Source organism: Candoia aspera, chromosome 6, assembly GCF_035149785.1.
Source record: "Candoia aspera isolate rCanAsp1 chromosome 6, rCanAsp1.hap2, whole genome shotgun sequence".
Lineage (NCBI taxonomy): Eukaryota > Metazoa > Chordata > Lepidosauria > Squamata > Boidae > Candoia > Candoia aspera.
Genome location: NC_086158.1, coordinates 93,809,850 through 93,827,695, shown reverse-complemented (window position 1 = coordinate 93,827,695; position 17,846 = coordinate 93,809,850). Strand labels below are relative to the sequence as shown.

The 17,846-nt window shown below is 39.4% G+C and overlaps 1 protein-coding gene across 5 annotated transcripts in view; it reads right to left on the bottom strand.

The window, feature by feature from the left end:
- Positions 1-3,421: 3,421 nt before the first annotated feature.
- ZMIZ1 (zinc finger MIZ-type containing 1) overlaps positions 3,422-17,846 on the bottom strand; it is a 430,047-nt gene continuing 415,622 nt past the window's right edge. For all 5 annotated transcript variants that reach the window (XM_063307691.1, XM_063307693.1, XM_063307694.1 and 2 more), the window contains 3 exons: positions 16,770-16,933; positions 10,967-11,215; positions 3,422-7,985 (listed from right to left, as the gene is read on the bottom strand). In XM_063307691.1, the coding sequence (XP_063163761.1) occupies positions 7,878-7,985; positions 10,967-11,215; positions 16,770-16,933 (521 nt within the window). In that variant the 3' untranslated portion in view covers positions 3,422-7,877. The remainder of the gene's footprint in view (positions 7,986-10,966; positions 11,216-16,769; positions 16,934-17,846) is intronic.

Here is a 17,846-nt window from a genome sequence, read left to right as displayed (position 1 = left end):
CTACCACTGAGAAGACCTGTCTTCTGATCCATATCCATGTCATTATGGTGGGACCTTGAACAGACTCTCCAGATGTCACTACAGCACAGGCAGATCCATACTGGAAAGGTAGTGTAAAGACTTTGGGACTGTAAGTAGTGCTGATGTATTAATTCAGGCATTCCTTCTTGGATTTTATATTTATTTATTGTATTTTATAATACTTGTGATGTCGCTGCTTTTATGCAATTTTAATGTTTATTTTTGGAGCTTGGTTTTATTGTAAACTGCCCAGAGTCCCTCTTTTGGGGGAGATGGGTGGCAATTAAATTTGAATAATAAAATAAAGAAAGAAATCTATACAGAAACACGATCTCTCTCTCTCTCTCTCTCTTTCTCTGTCTATCTCTCTCTCTCTCTAATCACCTGTCTCTGTCATCTCTGTCTCTATCAGCTCTCTAGTCATCTATCATCTGTCTTTCTGTCTATCTATCACCTGTCTATGCTATCATCTATCTATCTCTATCACAGAGAAACTCAGCAGCACCCATTTTTTCCAGCATGGGAAATGCAGGTGTGTCAAATAATAATTTATATTTCTCTTGCAACAGTTAACGGAATGACGACTGTGCTTAGAAGTTTTTTCCCCCCTCTATTTCTAGACAGAATGTTTTTGAACTTTTTATCTGCTGCTGTGATAAATCCTCTAAAAATAAGCAGAAGTCTTCCAGTACATATCTTACAATCAGATTCTTTTAACTTAACCCTTCCTTCCAGCCATAGCGAAAGCAAAACAAAAGCAAGGAAACTGTAAAAATTTGGTTCTATTCTTCAAAATGCTTGGATCTTCTGCTTTTCAGAAGTGAAATGAAACAATGATCTTAGGTAGAGGATTTGAGGAGTCATGAGAGATGGCTAGCTGGACTATGGAAAGATAGGCAAAATTCTCCAGAAAACTAGGTCCCATAAATGAGGTCCCACAAAAACGAATAGAAATTACGTGAAAGCAGAAAATCAAGAGAGCGCTAGAGAGAAAGGCATTCTTGGTAAAAATACTCCCTGGGGAATTTAATTGTAGAACTAGGTGAAAATAATTAAAGAATACCCATTATTAATCTGAAGCTTGTTAAAACGCATGTCTTATTTTAAAAAAATGATTAAAATAAGCTCAGTTATATATCACTAAGCAAACCGGCCATTTAAAAGGTATTCCTAATATCTACATAATCCCTCCTACCTACCAACATAAAAAGTAACAGAAATTAAATTTTAGTTCTCATTGTCTGTTCATTTCATGTCAGTTACAAAAGATTGACAGAGACTCTTAAATGATGAACAGCAATGAGTGATCTGTATTTCAAGTGGATATTCATAACATACAACATGTGCTGATGACTTGTGCAGACAATGTTGGGCCAGTTCTGGTACTACACGATGTGCATGCTCACAGTTCTAAACATTGCTGGATGATTGACAGGATCATTAAAGAGATGAGGAAGAGATGACAGAGCGGCTTAATTATTTCCATCTATCTTCATTTCTGAGGCTACAGAATAGGTCCCTGACACTGATGTAGCTTTAGGGTCATCAACCGAAGTTAAATGTGGTGAGGTGTGATGCTGGCCATTAATTTAGATCCTTTAAAAAGAGGGGGGGAGGGGGTAACATAAATTCATGGATGATAAGATTACCATGACTTTAATTTTGATGGCTGTATTTTTGAGGGGGTTTAGAGTCGGGGATTTCAGGGCAGAGATGTCAGTTATGCCAAAAACTTACAGTCTCATGTTAAGCTCAGGGCAAAGTGTCTATTAAATATCGAGAGGGGCGGGAGGAAGAAGCTCCAGTAAAAAAAACTCTACGCTCTCAAAGCATAGGGGGCACCAATACTGCTCCTTCCAAATCATTGTAAAAAGGCAAATCTTTGCATTAGTGGGAGGTGGCCCCATCAGTCAATGTGGCCTTGAAGTGCCATATATACCCCTGAGCCAGCACAGCTACTATAAGATTGGAAGAGATGACAGTTGGAATCAAAACTGGAGGTCAAAGCACTAAGAAATTTGGATAGGCATATGACACTATGTTATCTGGAAGTAAAAAGACCCCATCAGTGAACAAACAAATGGAAAATGAAAAATCTGGGTTAATGTTAAACATTTATAAGGCAAAAGAAACATCAATCTGCTTAGGTAACAAACGTGCTGTTGATAATGAAGCTCTGAAGTTGGTAACCACGTGGTTTTGTTTTCCTGGGTTCCAAAACTGGGATTAGCAGTGTGCTGGAGAAATAAAGAGGTGGAAGGGATGAAGACTATGTCAAACATTGACCAAATCTTGAAAGAGAAGGATATTTCTACAACAGCTAGTATCACCATGGTTCAAGCAGTGCTCTTCCCAGTGGTATAGCTGTGAAAACAGGGCTTTGGAAAGGGTGGTAAGAAGACAACGGGTGTCTTGGCATTTTGGATTTGGAGCCGTTTTCTGAGAATACCATGGACTTCAACAGAAAACCTGACTAGGAAAAACCCCCAGGAGCAACTTGCAGCCTGCAGCTGCAGCTGCAGCATTTTAAAAGCTTATGAGAAAACCGATTTAAAACAAGGAGCACCGTTCAGCCTTGGGTCCATAATAGTCAAGGCAAAGGAAACATCCTTTTCTACTTTTTTCCTGGTTTTGTGAGTGAAAAGATTGCTCACAGTAAATTGTGTGTGTTTCCCCATTCGCATATGTATTTGTTGGGAGGTTTATAAGAAAAGGAGCTTTCCCCATCTTATCTAAAACAACAACTTTGGACTGAGCCATTGGTTGCATTTGTTCACTGTCTCAGCACTATTAAGAACAAAGCACCAGACAAGCCAGGAAGTGGTGTCCTTACAATAAAAGTTAATTTATCTGCCGGAACATTATTTTGTCTTCTGGCTGCAATTCAAAAGCAGTTCCTTTACTAAAAGGTGGCTTTACTGTTTTTGCTTGTTTATATGAATGAAACAATTTTAGTTTAGGAAGCTGTGAAGTCTTATCACTGTTTTATCTGATACACTGATTACAAATGTAAAGTGATATATTTATTTCTTGCCTAAACCTAAATCCAGTGAAATTACACATTTTGTGCAGGGAGGCAGGTTGCACAAATTAATTCATCATTTTAGAGGACTGTGGCACTGAAAACATCTGAGAATTCCTGCACTCCATACTTAAATGTACTCAACCGTAAATGCTGGATAGTGTCTTTCAATTATTTTTTTTTATAAAATCAGAAGTAAAAGCTTGAGATTTACAAAACAGCTGCCCGATAATCAATCCATCATTTTCCAAATTTATTTAGGAAAAAAAATAACATGAGCAAAATGAGAGTACTTTCAGTGTTACAAGAAAGTATGTAAATGTCTAGCAATAGTCAATTTGATTTTTAAATACAAAATAACGACATGAACACCTAATATACAGGTTTCATTTGAATACATATTTATTAGATAAATATTAGGTTGTCACATCATCTAACTACATACAATTTTGCAAGACTAAAAATCACAATTGTTTTTCTGACCAGTTTCAAAGTATGAAATGACTGAGTTGTACTGTACATACAATGTACAAACAAAGACAAATGGCCATTTTTGCATGTTAATTCAGATTGTACTTTTTTATTCTCCTCTGATCCACAATATCAAAAAATTGTACAAAGTTTGAATTTGGTTACAATCTTTTTATTATTTAATCCCCTTATTTTCTTCATTATTTTTGTAGCACCCTAAAAATACACAGATGATAAAGACTAATACACTTAAGCTAATTATTACATGAAGGTAAAACAAAACAAAACAAATGCAACTTTTTTTTTTCACAAAAGAGTCAGAGTATATTACAAGAAATGAAACAAAGGTGGAGACTTCACAAACGCTAACAAACAGGATTCATTTTCCACATAAGATGGATCTTCAAGCTTTCTTTTTGTCCTGTAAAATAAAAACAATACACAATCCAAGGAAAATGAATACATTTCTGTTAACATGTCTCTATTTTCCATTTACATATGTACAGATGTCCCTTGGCGTCTCCACTGCAGACATTAGTGTGTTTTCATCATCCTATAGTAACAATAACAACAATAACAACAATGTCTTGGCAGTAGAACAATAAATCTCTGTGTATTCTTTTCCAAGTAGGTAACTATTGGGAAACTTTAAAAATGAAAACTCAAACAAAATGCCCCTAAAACGACAAATGGGGGGGGGAACTTATGGTAGGAATATAAATTTGCTCTTCAACACAAACAACTCATTAAGGCTATGACCCTCTACATTTGCTGAGAGTAAGTTGCACAGAACTAACAGGGCTGACTTTTAAGTAGGAAAGCATAGGACTGAGTTTCTCTGTATTTTAACATGATGCCAGTGTACTTTAGTTTTTCCAGCCTACAGCAGCCCAGCAATACAATATGCTGATGAATCATTTGTGTGTGTGTGTGTGCACATGTAGGTGAGTACAGGGAAGTTCTAGACTGATTTTACAAAGCATGCTGTTTTGATAAAATCCAAACTCTATTCACAAACTTAGCTCTATGGATCCCATGTTCAATAAACATTCTCCTCCTTTTTGCATACCAAATCAGCATACATAACATCTACCTTTGCCCAAGATGCAGATTTAGTTGTTACTAGAGGAGATAAATCTTCAAATAATGGGAAGCCTTATACCAATGATGTCTTTAATCCTAGATGATTTTCCTTTTATACTTCCCAAAGAAGCTACTTTTTATAGGCTTTATTTAGATCACCATGAGCCTATCACATCTGCTTTGAAATAGTTTTGTTTCCAGTTACACAAAAAAGCAAGAGAAAAAAAAACAGGTTCAAGTACTAGTTCCAACAGATGTGTGCTTAATGATAAAGGGGCTATTTTATAGAATTAGAGATGAGACGTAACACAGTATGTGGCTTAAGACTGGCCTGCAACAAATTGTAACCATTAAGCTGAAGCCACTCAAAGGCCGCATCTTCTCAGTTGACAGGCATGAAAAATAGTAATTTTACCAAGCCTGTTGTGGGCAACCATACATAGCTGTGGCTGGTGTTCAGTGATCACAAATAATGCTGCATAATCTAGGGGAAATATCTTGTATTAAAAAAAATACCTCCTGCATTTCTCAGAGGAGGCTCTATCTTCTGTCTTCATGGTTTGTCATCCATCCATCTTGGGATAATCAGCCCAAAGCACTGTGGTATATATAAGATAGCAGGGTCTATCCTATATCCCCTTCTTCTCTCTTATGCATGGGTGTAGCATAATTCTCAGAGGTGTTTAACCAAGAATCTTAAGAAATAACTTGTCTATAAAGCAGGTGATTTATGTTATGACAGCCATCATTCTTGGTCATATTTTTTTTCTGCATGGCACCTTAGCACACGGGCCAGATGGATTCTATTGATTTGCAAACTGAGAGGGGCTAATTTATCAAAAAGAAAAGTAAATGCTCCCTTAGCTCAAGAACCCTTTAGCAGTGGGAAAAAAAAAAAGCAAGAGAAAAGGCCATCCCCCCCAGACTATGTATCTTAAAAATACATGTCAAATCAGCTCAGGAAAGTGTTGGTTATTATAATCAATGACAATGCTAAGATATTCACAAAATATATTTACAATATCAATTCTTAAAATGATTGATTTTGCATAATGAACAGCACTTTTTTAAAAAAAGGGGGAGGTGGAGAGAAAGTAAATGTAGGAACATCTCTACATAAAATGTTCTAAAAATTCAATACTTCTGTTGGAAAAGAATAGAGGAACTAAAACTGCCATTTCCTGTTTAGCTACAGCAAGATGCTGTGGGTTAGCGCATATCTATATATAGAGAGATATATAGATATCTATATCTATGCATATATATTTCAAGATGCATATACAGCAGTGGTGGTAGATCAAAGAACAAATGCTCCAAGAATTTACAAGCATGACTTCAGCGAAGAGAACGAATGCAGAATGGATGCACATTTTTTATCATGCCATTCATTTAGGAGAAGGTGATAGAACTTACACATTGAAACCAACAAGCCAGAGAACCTCTGGCCCAAAGCTGAAAGCCTTCTGTTGAAATCAAATATGGAAATATTTGATTCTGGATAGGGTAGGAAGCAATCATGGTTTTTTTATTAAGAGGAAAGGAAGGAAGGAAGGAAGGAAGGAAGGAAGGAAGGAAGGAAGGAAGGAAGGAAGGAAGGAAGGAGGGAAGCAACATCTGTACGCAGAAGGCAGAAGATGAAATGTTGGCCTGTGAAAGAGCAGAGTTGGCACACATGCACTTTTTAAACACAGAGTTTACTATACATAATTTATAAAAAGTGGGCGACAGCACAACAGCAGGCCCAGAAGTGACCGGAAGCTCATGCAGGAAGGAAGCAACCGAGGGAGAATCACAAGTACCAGGGAAGCATCTGGCATGAGAATCAGCAGGAAAATTGCACAGAATGACTACTTTTTCCCCATGCCCATTATCCTTGGAAATCTATGTTTTTAAAAAAAGGGGGAGAGGTTCTGGCCGGTATATGATAAAACACAACAGCAAAAGGATGAATCACTACACAGCCTGGAAAATACAAGGCAAGCCATCAGGGCTATACGGTGTTTCTCCCAATATAAACGCCTGTTTCAATTACTTAAATGAGTTTCCCCTCTCCTGGCTTGAATTAAATGGGCAGGGATATCTGATGGGTCAAGAGAGTCAAGATTTCAGCTGTGATGGTTTGCTGGCAACCTGCCTCTTTTTTTACTCGAATCGCACACCTGACGTGTTAAAAAGGGGCAGAGTTTTGATCACATGGTTGTGGCTGCCATCTTGACTTTGAACCCCTCCCAGATACCCCTGCAAGGGGGGCTTTTTCCGTGTTCCTGGCCCTTTCCTTTTTCCTGGTAGGAGCTGAGCAATGTTCTAGCTGCACAGGTCAAGAAAAGAGGACGTTCTCATCGCCAATATTTTGCAGGGTTTTCTCACTTCATATACAAATACAGTTCTTCTCCTCTCTCCCATTTTTCTTTTCTTTTTTCAGTGACTGGCTGCTCTGTTATCAAAAAGGCAATAAACTGAAAAGAGACTTTTGTAGGAAAACACATGAGAAGCAGGACAATATACACTGTGTAAAGGGAGAGAATTATTCTGCCCACAAGAGTAACTAAACAAAAAAGGTTGCTACAATTTACTAGAAAAAAAACACACTTGCCACAACCTGGAGATTTCACAGGACTCTTCCACCATGGAAAAACCACTGTCTGATGTCTCCCTTTGATACATGTTGTATGTTTATCCTACTTGTGACATGACTGATTTCTTTGTGCTTTTTGGTATTTTATGATTCCCAGTTTGCTCAGTTAATCTGAATGCACTGCCAAATGTTGTCCTTAGTTTGTCTGACAGACAGAACGGAACCTGCATAACTTGGGGAGGACTGAGTGGAACAGACATTACAGCAAAAGGAAGGAAATGATGGAAGAACACAGGTTGGAAAGACCCGCTGAAACTGGTCGTTAAGAATGGACCTGTTGCTGTTTCTTTCTTCCCTTGCTGAGACTGGCTGGGATGTTTCTTGCTAGATATCCCAAGAGTCATCCGCTCGCATTCTCTCTGCAGAACTAGCCAGAAGTGAGGTTTTCCACAGCTGTACAAATGGCCTGTGATGTGGCAAGGCAGTCTAGGAGGTCAATGCCATATTGTCCTCTTCCTTCTCCCCACTGCCACCATCAAAGCTTTTTGATTCAAGCAGTTCGGGGATGAAGAAAGGAAGGAGTGTGTGCTGTACGCTCAAGCCGTGAGCTTGTCCTTGTGGAAAAGAGTAACTTGAGATTCCTCACTGTGAAGCTACAGATGTGTCAAACAGGTGAAAGGTGTTGGGAACAAAATGCAGAAAGCTTCAGTTGTTCTCAAAAAGAGAGAGAAGGTCGTCATTGCTATTGCTTGGTAAGTCAGGAGGATCCAAATATGAAAGTAACTCATCTGGATTTGTGAGCTCAGGAAGCAGCTACAACAGAAAGAGAAGACATCTGGTGAAGCTCTTGCCAGTGTGCAGTCATCAACGACCCTCATTTGTTGGAAGACACAACTTCTAAAGCATTGATGGAGACTCTCAGTATGACTAGGGTACAACAACAACAAAACTTTGACATGCTGTGGTGCCTTCATTGACAGAAGCTATATCAAAATGCCTTTTTGAGCATCTTTCTGTCTCACACACAAACATGAAGCTTGTACCTGCACATAAATAGTCTTCCAAGGAATGCTAGCTGAGATCCTCCTCTCCAAATATAAAATTGTATACTTAAGGAAAGTCTTTATCAGAAAGAGCTTTCATACATTTACTTCCACATCTCCAAAAAACAGATGGCTAACAGTTTTACTAAGACTTCTGTTCTTCTGTTCTAAGATATACCTCCACTTAGGTTTCACACCTAGGGCACACCCACATACAGCATAAGTTACCCAGTGGCAGAAATATACTGCTTGATATGTCAAGCTGGCAGTCCAAATGTTTAGCAGCAGCGAATATGGTGGCCAGGAGCATTCTTTCAATGCAGTCATCAGATTGCCAGCAAACCCAGTTACAAACACAGGTAACAAGCCATATAAAAATTCTACAATGATTTCCTTAAAGCCAACAGTCCTCTCCTAGTTGTATTCAGGCAAGTTTAAACTCAGGCTTTCTGGGAGAAGGCTTTAAAAAATTCAATTCAGCAATCATTCATCAATTAACAGAACAAATAAAACTGATCAATACTATCTCATTAGCAAATAGCATGTAGCTTCTTGGATTCATCTGTTAAGCATATTCCACACTCCTGAGCTACATGAAGTGAAATGTGATGCTTCCTGAGTGAAAACACTGTTAAAACCTTCAATTTGCCAGTGTCAGAGACATAAAATTATATTTCAACTCTTTCCCTTCAAAAGCCACAGTTGTCACAGTTTAGACAGTTTGGACCATCTTATCTGAACATACAGATGTGAACTGAAACAGTGGTAAGCGTTTACCTACATGAGTCTTTCCAACCACATTTTGGATTTTTTTTTTTCCTACAAAGTCTTGCATGATAGCTTTTTTCAACTGCTCCACTACCTTTCTTGTTTGGGGAAAACACACTCTTTGCCCACAAATTACTTTGCTAATCACAAACAATGATTAGTGAGTTTCTTCCAGGCAAAATTGATATGACTGCATTTTAGCAAACATAGGCAAATAGTAAAGTCGCCTTAGAGTTAACTCTTAGTAACCTTATGAACATGTCCATGTAGTTATTTTGATTTGTTTTTTTTTAAACACCTTTCTAATGTTTTGTTTTTGAAAACATATTTCAGGATGTTTTTTTTCCCCAGTTTCCCAGCTTGTAGCCCTGGGATTTCCTAGGGCTCTGAGGACCAAGAGGGTCCAACCTGTTCAGTGTTTTCAGACCAGCCAGAGTTAGCTAGATTCTGCCACCTAGCTGGGCATAGCAAACATTACCCAACATTAAAATACTAGCTGCAGGAGAAAATCACTTCTGTGTGCCCATTCAGAAAGGAAGAATGTTTCTAGGTCTAAAGTACAAATGTCTGACACCAACATGGCTAATCAGCTCTACAATAGCTCTTGTCTCCTACAAATGGACCTTGAGCATTTTGGAGATTCTAGCAGGGTAATGCAGTTCTTGTATATCTATCTGGGATGGTCGTCCTCTTCCACTGAGCATGTCGCTTCATGAGGGACACACGTGGAGTAGTGATGGAGGAAGGGAACGCTCACCTAGCTTGCTGGATCAGCCAAATCAACCCTGAAGATCAATAGGGTGACATGTTACAATCTAAGTCCCCCTCCCATCCTAGTTCATGTCTCTTAACATCTAGTCCTTCAACCTTTTAACAATTGGTGCACATGCACAGAAGGTATCAGTAATTACTCTATTTTTAACAGTTTTAGCTGTCTTATATTATTCTTTTGTCATAGGCTGTATTAGTGAGAATTGGTCAACAAAATGAACAAGGGCTTAGCCTTGGTGGCCAAAATGACCTCTTACAGCTCTACCATTCTTAGGTTGGAATTTAGTTAAGATATTGTGACCATGGTGGAGCTTTAAAAGCTGAGCAGGATTGGAACTGATTAATTCCAGGGCTAGCACATAGATTGGGAAACTGTAAAAGCATCCTCAAATAAGACAGTGTTAAACTATTCCCATACTGTTGTCAAGAATGCTACATGGATATGTCCATATATGCAATAGGAGTTGACCTACTCAAGGGAATCTGTGCTAAGGTTTAGAGAAGGAGAGCCATGTATGAACCTCAAAATGCCTCTGTGGAGGGGCAGAAGACCATTCTGAATATGGTAGGATTGGAGAAAAGGGCTGGTGGTAGAAGGGAAATTGTCCAGATTCATGTTCTTGTATCAAAACAAGCCCCTCTAAGAACAGAAGGATTTTATCACATTATGCCTTTAAACCAGTTAACCAATCAGACATTCTATAAGAAGCCAGAATTTCCATTGGCCTGAGGTGCTGTTCCCGAAGTTTATTGCCAGAGAGGAAATGAGGAGCAAGCAGAGAATGGATTTGAATTTCATGCATATCAGCACTTCTTACTTCTTGACTTCCCTGTACAGGCCTAAGCAGTTCTCCACTGTCTATGCACCTGTAATATTGTTTTAAAACTAAATCTAATTTCTTTAAAACTTTTTACTCTTGCTTCTCCCCCTTCCTCTCCTACTTTTGTGACTAAAAGCCCCCCGTCCTCCAAATCATGGAAAAAGTAAATTCTGTACGTTTCTCTGCACTATAGTAAGGCTTAGTTTGGTTACTGAATTTTCTGTTGTCACACGTAGATGGAACCATAAATAAACCAGACAGGCTGGGTTTGCTCCAGCTAACACCCTAACCAATCTATGGGCATAGGCTATGAAAGCTGTCCTTTCTGCCACCTCTTCTGACCCTGAATGTACTTTGAAGGGAAGCAGATGACAGAATGACACAGACTTACATCCAGCGAAGGCTCCGGCATGTCAGATGTTCCCTGCCCACCAGGTTGAGCTTCTAAAGCTGCCGAGGGGTTAAAAGCCAGGTCACTGTGTGGATGGTTGCTAGCAGCGGCCTGGGTCGGCTGCCGGGACGGCTGAGTCGGGGGACCGCTGTGATGTAATGGCTGCCCTGACTGGCTGCTGGGATGAGGGACGTGCAAACCTTGCTGCATGGAACTATGGGATTGATCAGTGTTGCCAGGATGAGGGATCTGCAGAGGAGGAAAGAAGCAGGAAAGGAGACATGAGGCAATGAGGTGTCAAGCCGGAAGATGGATAGGGCATGGTGCGAGGGAAATTGTTTCATAAACCATCATCACTATAAGCCTTAGTCATCAAGGAGAAACCTGCATTGCAATCTGGGCACTCATCTGTCACTGAACCCTAGGCACCAGAAAGGCAATTTTTAGAAAAAATGCTTGGAATAAGAAATGGTGGTTCTGTTTGCTAGTGGGCCCAGATCCAGGCTGATGCTTTGAACACTCTCTGTAGATGGAAAGATGGAAGCACTGAGTAATTTCTCTAGTATGAATCCTAATAAATTGAGCACAACTTTCTGCATCATTCTTTTAGGCAAAATAAGAGTTAACAAGTCATATCTTCTAGCTAAAAAAGATATCAGAGAATCAGCTCTTGATAACTTAGTTGCATGGTGTGAGGAACAAAAATATGAGAAACTTAGTGTTTCACTGATTTATTTTCTTTTTCTAAAAAAAACCCCTCCAAATATTCTTACCATTCATGACGTATACTCATATGTGTTTGTATATGTGTGTGTGTGTGTATTTGAAGTCAATATCCTGGTGAAGGACACTCCTTTTACACAGGTGTTCCTTCATTGCAGACCATAATGATTGAAGAAAATTACAGGTAGTCCTCACTTAATGACCACTCGTTTAGCAACAGTTTGGACTTACAATGGTGCTAAAAAAAACGACTTACAACCAGTGCTTATGACCATCGCAGCATGCCCACAGTCACAATTTGGGTGCTTGGCAACAGGTTTGCATTTATGACCATCGCAGCATCCCATGGTGACATGATCGCCATTTTTTACCTTCCCGGCCGGCTTCTGTCAAGCAAAATCAATGAGGAACCACGTGGTTCACTTAACAATCACAGTGATTTGCTTAATGACTGCTGCAAAAAAGGTTGTAAAATCAGGTCGATTTGCTTAATGACTGCTTCACTTACAAACTGAAATTCCGGTCTCAGTTGTAGTTGTTAAGGAAGGACTACCTGAATATTCATGGATATTTTTTAAAAAAAGTCTCCTAAACTCACCTGAATATATACTTGCAAACCCCATACACAAACAGAAGGACACAAAACAAATCAAAAGAAGGTGTGCAAAACTCCTAGAGCACATAGACTTATGGGTACATAATACAGAACCATTTTCCTGTACGTAGTCACAGGAGACAATATTTTCAAACAGCTAAATTTTCTAGATAGCTAACATCATCATTTGGGTTCCCACTTATACTGGCATTCTCCTCTTGAATATTTGAAGACAAATATAGTTTCTCATTCCTTTTAAAGGCAAGGTAGTCGGTTGTTGCCTTTCAAACTTCATCATTTACTCATCAAGACAGCTTCCAGCCAAATCAAGGACACGTCCCTACTAGTGACTTAAAGCATCTCTACTGTCACCCAGACATCGTAATAAAAAACATACTATCATTACTGCAGTATTGATACAACACTGTTTAGGTGACTCTAGAAAATGTTATGGGCCTTTTCCCACTGCTAAGTTGAAGTGCTCAGCCCCCACCCTCCGAGTTGGCAGAAATCACCAGTGTGAAATTTTGCTGTCCCCATCACTGATTCCTTCCCTGTCTCTATTGCCTGTCCCAGTCCTGACTTCTTTCGAAGATAATGGCTAACAAACCCAAGCTAATTATACGCTTCTGGAGGCTGCCTTTGGATGGGTTGGGAAAATGGGGAAAATGCCACTTTTAACGCTGGTCCAGATAAAAGGACAAGATGAAGACAACACCATGGAGATGTTGGCAAATATATGCTACTGGGACACGTTTGTGCCATGGTTAGATGCAAGTGGGTGAACACCTTATAAGCGACCAGGCTCTATAAGTGACACGTGCCTATGTGACTGAGCCTTAAGATGGAACATCTGTCTTCTGCAAATGCCCAAGTCCCCCGCCCTGCCCCAATGTTCAAAGTGATATGCTAAAATTTGTACCTGGTCCTTCAGATAGCACACAGATAACCATGACATCTCCCTCCTTTGAGATGGGACAGGACAATGATGACCCAAGCCATAAATTGTAAAATTTGGATATTCTGCTTATAAAAATCAAAAGTAACACTGCAGATTTTCTGTTTGGAGAAGAGGGGGAAAGATACCTGTTGTTTTCTTTCCTATCTCATTTGTGGAATGGGGGAAACAAAGTTTTCTTTTTCTTCCTCCTTCCCATTACCAGAAGGGAGGGAGGGAGGAAGATGAGTTGCACCTATATTTCTTAGTACCTGGTTAATCTCAGTCCTTATAAAGTGTGTGAAATGAAGCTGAATATTGGCTCAATTTCATTTTTTGCAGACAAGGCTAATTTTCAGTCTCAGAATCAATTGCATTAAGGCATGCACTGCAGACTGCTTCATGGCCAACAGACATTAGAAATGAATTATGAAAGGGCTGAAGTAATGGCTTCTGGGAGAAACCTCACATAGGGAAGCAGGTCTTAAATAATCGCAAGCTAGAGCAGCTGTACCCTATTAAATATGTATTTTTCTTTCAAAAGAATTTACCTCCTTTTGGATTTCTGAATTTTTGCGCATCATTGCAGTTGAATGTTAGAAAAGCTTTTATGTGAGTCCTAACAATCTGTTGAGGAATCTGAAAACAAACAACTCCAAAATGGATTTTTTTTTTGTTTCATTTATTTCCAAAACAAAATAATTCAATATGCAATATACCAGCTTGAAAAAAGTAATCATGCCCTTAGATTCAGTAACTGGTTTGCTTTTAGCTACAGTGACTAGGGACATGCAAATCTCACCAGTTTGAGGTGGAATGTTCTGGAGAACTCTGGACCGTTCAGCTGTTTCCAGAAGCAAATCCTCCAAACTCGAAGGGGTTTGAGGTACCTCAGACATGACTTGGCATTCTAGCTGACACAGACTTATTTCAAGCCTGGGAAACATCAAACTACTTCCAGAAACCACAAAATTGCCTTGGAATGCCATGGTCTAGAAAAGGCTTAGCATGGCATGGAGGGGGAATGGAACAGAGGCACCCAGAAATTTCTTTGGGGGAGCGGGGTTGGTGTGTATCATGCATATGGTCAGATCCTAAATGTGATGAGTACCACCAAAGTGTGTGAGATTTATCAGGCCTGATTGTTTAATTAAATACACAACCCATTCTTGTTATTCCTTAAAGTGAACTGATTTAACAAGGGGTGGAAGTAGCATTCTTTTTGTAGCAGAGCATCATGCTCCAGATGACTTTGTTTAGGAAATTAAAGGAACAAATGAATTTATTCAATTAATGGAACAAACACCAAACTTGGAGGATATTTGTTCACTCTCAATCATGAGCACTGATGGTGAGCAGGAGGGGGCCCCTATCCAGGGGGGAAAACGCATGCATAGTAGCGAGGAATTGAACAGTCATTCAAAGAGACACAGAACAGACCCACCTTGACTTTTGGGGTTTATCTATCTGGGTTTTCTCACGCTTCTTCAGTTTGTTAGGATTTCCTGTCTAATGTAGCAGTAATAAAACACTAGAGGCTTATTCCTTGTCTCAGCGTGGTTCCTGCTTGTTAGGACACAGACTGCCCTTAGGACCCACAGGAAGCTCTGACAATCCTTAGGAGGGCAAATACTTTCTGAGAGAACTGTTCTACAGGCACGTGGATTAAATTATGTCCTGCAAAAGGCCTCAAGATTGATGAGCTATTTTCAAGTACTGTCACTCTAAAAGGCCTTAATTTATTCTTGCTAAAATAAAAATGTACCTTGCAGGATAGAAACACAGCTACTGTGTGGTACACAAATTGGCCCATATACTATCTTGGCAAAAGAAGTCCCACCATCAAAATTTCTGAGAAATACACTCCTGATCCCATGTTGTGTTAAAACGCAACCCTCCAGTTAGAAACTAGGAGCATGAACATGGTGTCAGAACAGTGGCTAGGTATTCTTGACTTATGAGTCAAGGTAAATGTTCTTACTACTCCTTTATCTCCCCTTGTACTATTAGATAAATCTCAATCTCTCTGGAATCTCACTAGAAGGGCAACTAAATTGCTATGCCATCTTCTCAAATGTCCTTGTTTTAATGGGCTATGCAAAAACTAGGCCATTGATTAAACAACATGTCTGGGATATGGAAAGGCAAATAAGATTTCAGTTAGGCAAACAGCTTTTTTCACTTGGGAAATCAGGTCTATACTTTTAATTTAGCAAGATACTTTGTGATGATCATAATCCCAAAATATCGCAGAGAGCTTTTGTTGTCTCGCAGTGGTGCTTGGGAAAAAACAAAAGTTAAAATGTGCCAGGCAAAATAGGAAATATGGAAACAATTGTCCATGTATTGTTTTGTAACGTCTAGAAAGACAGACACAATTCTTCTTGATTACCACTCCTAAAGGACTGTCTAGTAAGGTCAAACAATTATGTACTCTATCTTTTATCAGAAGTGAATGATGCAGTAACTTTAAATGCTGTAACGTTTTGGCAAATATCATACAAGGTCCAATAAAAGGCAGTTTTATTAGCTGGGTAACAGATGAGGATTGTAGGCAGGACAGCTACTATGATAACTGAAACCACTTGAATGGCATGCTTGTGTTGATTTTTACATTTATATACTCATACAACTTCAGAGGCCAAGGTAAATATTCTTCAAGGCCTTAATGCAGTAAAAGCTTGATTTAATGGACCTTCATTTAACACACTTTGGATGCAACAGGCAAAATTTAACCATCTGGAAAGATCACTGAGAAGGCACTGAGATAACTGGGGAGTGGTGGACCAGTAGATAAACTGAGTTATGACATTGGCAATGGAAAGCATAAGAAAGATGCTCTTTTTAGTCTTTTTTACAAAATAGTGTAGTGAGGCACTATTTTGTGAAGATTTTTGGAGGCCACAAACATCTTTCTTCTTGTTTTAAAACTGGTTACCTAATTCCTCCTGGTTATTTCCATAGCATCTGAGGAAGGCAGCGGGCAAGGTGGTGGCTAAAGGTCTGAGCCCCCCTGGCTTTAAAGAACCAGGGGGCAGATGCCTATTTTGACACATGCACAAAATGGCCAAATGGCTTTTCAGATATAACAGAGAGACAGAGTGAGTTCCCATGGCTGAGGGTGAGCTAGAACCAGGGTGTCCCCATGTCAGTCCTGCACCTTAACCATTACACTATAGAAAACAGCTCTTTTGGGACATCTAATGCAAGTAGGTAAGTTTTGGAATTTGTGTGATTGCTCCATCACATAAGTCTCATCTCTGGTCCTCATGGATGTCCATGCACCAGTCTGTTTCCAAGTGTATTGGGTGGCTACTGCAGAAGAAGCCAGAGCTGGTCACCTCATCTCTGCTTTATCACTTCCCAGATATTCCCTCGCAAAGATGAAACAAAACATCTTTTAGAGTCACGCTTTCTTTTCTTTTTCCTACTGCCCAAAACAGTTTTTTAAAGGTTTCCTTCTAATGTGCTTACTGCATACCCTCAATTATGCAAACTATCTGTTGATAGGAGGTGATATAAGCAAGGTCAATAAGTAAGATCCTTACAGGTTCCTGCATGGGATGACTTAGGGGTTTATCAAGCGCTGCCATGTTGCTGGCCATATCCGGAGGGTGTGACAGTTGGGGACCATGCATGAAGTCATTCATAGATGTCCCACCGGGATTCCCGTGAGGAAAATCAAAATTGCTGTGACCTTGGTAACTGTTACCTATACAGTAAAGAGAAAGAAAGTGTGCATTTGGAAGGGAGAATCAAATGTATATTCTTACAAAATCAAAATCAAACCATCAAGTCCAAGTCCCAATGACCCCACCATATTCTATGAAAGTTGCAGTAATAAGAAATTTCCACCCCACTGCAGCCCTTTGCTCATACTGCATGTATTCAGAACTGGCCTACTTACTATATTTCATTTACAGAACCAGCCACGTTAGTTGATCCTAATGATACAATATGAGGTGTTTTTTTTTTAAAAAAAAACATTCCTTCATATTAAGAGTGATTTAAATAACTGTGCTTCCTAGAAAACAATGCTGGTTATAAGGAACTTCCAGAGTGGTCAGATGGCCGTATTCTTCATTCTCGACTTGATGGCATTTGTAGAGCCACATTCAGGCTGAATTTTGGTTGCCAAACATTTTTTTTTTTAAATACCAATGATATTGTAAAAGTTGACTGAAATGGAATCACTGTTCAGTAGCACTGTGTGTGTGTAGATGGAAATCGGTTAGTGATCTACAAGCACAGGAGCAATACAACACCAGGAGAAGAAAGAAGAAAGGCTGGAAACAAAACTTTGGAGTGAATAGGTGGGAATGTAGAAAAAGAGAAGATATTGGTAGGAGCATATACATGTTAGTCCACTATCTGGGGAAACCTGAGGAATGAATGACTAATGTTGAGGAACAGCAGCTGTTGTCCAGGAATATGGTTCATTCACCGGGTCAGTGCAAGATTTATAGCAAGTAAAGAAAAATCCCCAAATCGGGCCAATCCTCACCCTACTCAAAAATTGAAAACTGCTTTGGATTTTTCTGTTCTCCTCCTTGCTTTCTGCTGCTAACTACTAACCTGTCCACAGTCCTAAGGGAGAACTGGAAATGGGTATCAGGCACTGGCAG